This window comes from Microtus ochrogaster, unplaced genomic scaffold (assembly GCF_000317375.1).
Source record: "Microtus ochrogaster isolate Prairie Vole_2 unplaced genomic scaffold, MicOch1.0 UNK87, whole genome shotgun sequence".
Taxonomy (NCBI): Eukaryota; Metazoa; Chordata; class Mammalia; order Rodentia; family Cricetidae; genus Microtus; species Microtus ochrogaster.
Window position 1 is genome coordinate 167,284 of NW_004949185.1, and position 5,453 is coordinate 172,736.

The window sequence follows — 5,453 nt, forward strand, 5'->3', positions numbered from 1 at the left end:
AACAACAAGAGGTTCAGGCATGCATGAACGCATGTCATTCTTCCTTTTTTTGAAGCACACACACACACTGTCAAAATCTGGAATGCACTAGAAATCTTTAAGTGTCTCCTTCCATTCTCTCCAAAAAGTTAAATTTATACACTTTTTATCCTTTTTTTCTTTTTTCAGCCTTCGAGACAGGGTTTCTCTCTGTAGTCCTGGCTATCCTGGCACTCACTCTCGTAGAACAGGCTGGCCTTGAACTCGGATTCCGTCTACCTCTGCATCTGTCTCCCAAGTGCTGGGATTAAAGGTATCACCACCTTTTTCTCCTAAAGCAAATTAATTAGTAAATCATCAGGGATAATACACAGCTCCAGGTACAAGTGGCTAAGCTAGTTTACTCTGAAAATAAATTAAATAAATAAATAAAATAAGGACTTGCCTTTGGTCATGCAAGACTCCAAGCCACCAGGTATACCGTCATCCGGGTCCCGCTCACTTCTGGATCTTGGTTCTAGAAGAGACTGAAGTAAGTCTGGGCTGGACCTGAAGAGTAATGAACACAGCGAGCTCAGCGCGAAAGGCCCAGAAGCGAGCCGGGGACGCGGCGGGCACCCGAGCTCGCCATCCCGCGCGCCCGGGCCTGTCCAGCTCTGCCTTGGGCCCACGGCCGCCTTCGCCGTCCCCACCCGGGTCGCGCGGAGGAGCCGCCGTGTCTCACCGGTGCAGGTCGCATTCAGCCGCGCCACGCTCCGGGCCCGGTCACTCCTCTCGGTCTAGCTGATCGGGGCGTAGCTAGCAGCAAGCACCACAACCACCCCGCCCAGCAATCTCCCGGCGCCCGGTGCCCTCCACCGAGATTTCTCTGGGGCCAGCCCTGGGATTGGCCCTTGCCGAACTCCGCCCTCCAATGGGAACTTCAGCCTGCTTGACGTCACTGATCACCGGGCAAATCCCCAGGCAGCCGCCGTGGAGGTGAAGCGGCCGGGCCCGAGAAAAGGAAAGTGAAATCGGAAGTGGCCGGTGCGTCATGGTAGTCGCCCAGCTGCTGAGGTCGCTCGAGGCCTTGTGCGGGTTAGGGTGCAGGAGCTCCTCGCCTTTCGAGACCCTTTCTGTGACTCCTTGGGGCTAGGGGTGGTCGGTGGTATCTGCAGGGACTGTATTTTACGTGAAATTTACTCCTCGTGGCTTGCCCTGTGTCCAGGACAAGACCAGACATCAGTCTATATCAAGTGTTTCCAGGATACATTTACAAAAATTACCGGTGCTGTTCCCTCTTAACAGAGCAAAGTGTACACACACACACACACACACACACACACAGAGAGAGAGAGAGAGAGAGTAAAGGCGCTTGCCATCAACCTAGATAACTGGAATTCGAATTCCATACCCCCACATGCTGGAAAGCGAGGACACTCATTCAAGTTGTGCTCTGACTTCAACATGCGTGCACGGTAATACGTGCGCCCTAACCCTACACTAAAATAAACGTAAAACATTTAAAGATCCTGGTACTAGGAAAACGGAGGCAGAAGAGTTCAAAACCAGCCTGGGCTACGGAGTGAGAATTTGTCTAAAAAGGTGAAAACAACAGAGCCCGCAAAATCCAGTTCTTAGGCCTTCAGCTGGAGTCTTGAGACCCTGCAGCTCCACAGCCAGAGACGCCACCGTGCCCACTAGGCTGAAGTGCCAACCCTCACAGGGCTTCCCACTCTGCTCCATATGGTGGTCATCTCGGTGTGAAGCAGGGAAGGCTCTCCAGGCTCCTCCGTCCCCACTGCTTCTAAAGCGGTTGTCTAAGCTGCAACCCTAACATCCTACCCCTACTCGCTGCAGGCAGGATGTTTGGAAAGAATGGTTCGGTTTTTCCTGTGAGCTGGGGGAGGGGTGGGGCGGAACTCTGGCTGCCTGTGCTCTGGATATCCTAAAATCCCTCGCTACCTGCTCTTTTAGTTGGTGGGGTTTCGCTTGTTCGTTTGGTTTTGGTTTTTCGAGACAGGGTCTTGCTATGGTTGCCTTGACTGTCCTGGAATTAACTCTGTAGACCAGACTGGCCTTGAACTCCTCTGCCTCCAGAATGCTGGGATTAAAGGCTTGGGTCACCACCTTCTGGCTTTTTGAGTTGGTGTTGTGGGAAGAAACGATGTTTGAAGTGTGTTAAGCTCAAACCCTGGGACAAATGACCGAGGTTTTGTTACTTTTGTTTTTTTGTTTGTTTGTTTTGGTTTTTTGAGACAGGGTTTCTCTGTAGCTTTAGAGGTTCTTGCAGACCAGGCTGACCTAGAACTCACAGAGATTCACCTACGTCTACCTCCCGAGTGCTGGGATTAAAGGCGTGCGCCACCACCAGCCGGCTAGACCGAGGTTTATTTAACAGACCTGGTTGCCAGGTCCACCTAGAATCCCTCAGTCTGTTGCAGGGTATGGCTGGGACACCCCTGTTAGGGTCCAGAAGCCCCCAGAAGACCACAATCGGGATGCAATCAGCAGGAGCCTTTATTGTACCATACGCATGTGGGGGTCACACACCTATACAAAAGACGAGGACCCTGAGAGAGACGTGTAAGCTCCCTTTAAGCACAACTACAGGAATTTTAGAAGCAGTGTGACCTTTCTACTTAGGATTGGCTTACACAAGTGGCAATCATATCCGTATACTTCTAATTGGTTAGGGCAAACACGGGAGGTCTAAGGCTATAGCTTTTCTATTCTTAGCAAGTCTGGACAAGTGCCTGTGTGTGCGCGGGGTGGGAGTGGGGGGTAGGGGGGTGACCGGCCCAAGTGTGTGTGCCTGGTCCAGAGTCAGAGGCATTGGTGATTAACCTTTGTGAACTGAGATCTAGTTCTTAACTGAATTTTTAGGGGCCTGTCATGATATTTGGCTGCTTTGTCCAGGTTTACAGGTTTGTAATGTTGCTTTGCAAACATCAGTTGGACCTTGGAGATCCGGAGGTGGTAAAGATACAAAGTCCACAAGTCAAAGCTAAAAGAAGAATTGGGAGACCAACTAAAACCAATAAGAGGGTGGTTAACCAGGGTGACCAATTAAATGAAGATTCATACCAGGCCTCATTTTGTTGATTTTCTTTCTTTTTGCTTTGTTTGTTTATTTGTTTTGAGACAGGGTTTCTCTGTGTTGTAACAACAGTCCTAGCTGTCCTGGACCATTGCTTTGTAGACCAGGCTGGCCTTGAACTCACTGAAATCAGCCTGCCAAGTGCTGGGATTAAAGGCGGGTGCCACCACCGCCCAGCTAATGTTGTTTTTCTAATTATCTCTCGAGTAGCAGCCTTTTCTAAGCAGGGCTGTCAAGTCTCTGATGACTCCAGAATGGTAGGCATAGAAGCAGCATTGTTTCCCGAAGGCCGTGTATGGTCCCCTCCTGTTCTGGATTTCTCTTGGGTGGTTATATCTGCATCTGTTGCCACTCTCAAGGCCCTGTAATGCTGCTCTTGTAGATCTTGTAGATCTTGTAGTTCCTAGTACCTGTGGCTCTAGATTCACCAACACCGGGGAGGGTGCATACTAAGAGGGCTGTGATGGCTTCTCCTTTCCCCTCTCTCAGTGGCGTTTCTAATTGGTAAAAGTTTTCTCATCAAGGGTAGTAGACTACCCTGGGGACTAGCTGAATAAACCAGGATGCGGAAGTCTTTGGTCTGAAGGGGTGAGACCAGCAGCGTATACCCTCCAGGCGTCATCTGGTGGGATCAGGAAGCCAGCTCCCAGGGAGTTCCGAATGAGATTGCAGAGATGGGAAGAGCCATGTGGGGCTTGTCCCAAATAGAGGCCATTTCCTGTTCCCGCTGGCAAGGCAAACCTCCCCATAATCGGCTGTTCCCACCTGCAGGCTTGTATGTTGTGGGATATAATTTAATTTCTCTTAACTGCTATACTTTCATAATACGGGGGGTTGGTATTAGGCATAACCAGCAGTTTTCAGTGAGGCTAGAAGCATTCAGAACCAAGAAGGTGGCTGAGAAGAGCCCCCCAAGTGCCCTGGTCTACAGGATATGTCTAAATGAGGGATTTCGGTGGTAGATATTAAGGTTCTTGTACCTTTTGGCTTAGCTAGAGCAGCCAATGCCTTTTTGGGGACACAAAGGCTCGAGTGATCCCAGAGAATGGGCATGCAATAGTATAGAAAACAGCTTCTCAGGATCACCAAACTGTGACACGATTTCTAATTGATCTTAATAATAAAAACCCAGAGTCAGATATTTGGGGGTGAAAGCTGAAAGATCACAGAAGCAGAGTGGCCAGCCACTAGCTCTTATCTCTGCAAAATCCTCAGACTAAGTAGGGTATCCTCTCTCTACGAGTCCTCAGACTAAATGCCTTGAGATTCTATCTCCTCCCGCCTTATATTCCTCTCTCTCTGCCCAACCATATCCCTTCATGTCTCCTCCACTTTCCTAGTGCTGGGATTAAAGGCATGCATCTTTCAAGTACTGGGATTAAAGGTGTGAGCTATCACTGCCTGGCTCTGTTTCTCTTTTAGACTGCGTCAATCTTGCGTAGCACAGGGTGGACTTGAACTCACAGAGATCTGTCTGCCTTTGTCTCCCTAGTGCTGGGAGTAAAGGTGTGTGCCACCACTGCCTGGCCTATATGGATAACTAGCAACGTAGATCTTCAGGAAAGCTTTATCTGTTATATCATAAACAAAATATTACCACACCAATCTGCCATGCCCTGAATCACAGTTCCTAGGTTTTATGTGGTGTCCATCCCATGGCCTTCCTGCCTGACTCAGTAAACTAAATTAGTATTGGATTATGCCTTGCCCATACCTGAATGAAGCCTCTTGCAGACTGAGACACCTGCCCTAGAGACGACAATGAGGTCTCCATGTTATGGGGCCAGTCACCAGATGTGGCCTGTGAAGACACAATTCCAAGAGGCATTTATCTCCCCCCTCCCCTACGTTTCTCCCATTTCCTGTCCTTAATATGGCTGGGGCAGAAACAGAAATATTAATCTTGAAAAAGACATGAGCCAGGGACCTGGTGGTAAGGGCTCAGCATGAAGGAACATGATAGGTTGAGGTGATTCGGCCTAAATGCAAGTCAGGGAACCAAGTTCCCAGTTTCCCCAGTTTCTAAATCAGTAATAACCCAAGTGAGGCTGTAGTGTCAATGGGAGATATAAAAATTCTGCCCAGCTGTTAAAAGTAACAGAGAATCCTAGCAGGTACCAGCTTAGAAGGAGGACAAACACAGCCATAGTCATTGTTGAGCCTATGCTAGCTGGGTCAGTGACTTTCTGAATTCTCAATTTAAGAGGGTCCTGTGGGTGAGCAAATGCCCTCCCAATGTCCAGAGTTGGCTTCTTCTGGAGCGTACTCCTCAGGGTCAGCGTGCGGGTCCACAGGTTTCATGTGGGAATGGTGAATCAGGGAGGGGACCCCATCTACTTTAACAGCTGTGGGCACAGTCAGGATGACAGTGTGGGGTCCCTTCCAGCCAGTCTCT

The 5,453-nt window shown here is 49.5% G+C and overlaps 2 protein-coding genes across 4 annotated transcripts in view; one reads left to right on the plus strand and one right to left on the minus strand.

Annotated features, from left to right (window-relative positions):
• Positions 1–801, minus strand: part of Trim26 (tripartite motif containing 26) — a 25,142-nt gene extending 24,341 nt beyond the window's left edge. For 2 of the 3 annotated variants that reach the window (XM_005370726.2, XM_013355042.2), the window contains exons 1-2: positions 704–801; positions 425–528 (exon numbers count right to left, since the gene is read on the minus strand). In XM_005370726.2, the coding sequence (XP_005370783.2) occupies positions 425–434 (10 nt within the window). In that variant the 5' untranslated portion in view covers positions 435–528; positions 704–801. The remainder of the gene's footprint in view (positions 1–424; positions 529–703) is intronic. The other variant, XM_026777838.1, reaches the window with a different exon arrangement.
• LOC101986833 (E3 ubiquitin-protein ligase TRIM39) overlaps positions 1–5,453 on the plus strand; it is a 112,984-nt gene that overhangs the window by 29,239 nt on the left and 78,292 nt on the right. The gene's annotated exons all lie outside the window — the stretch shown is intronic.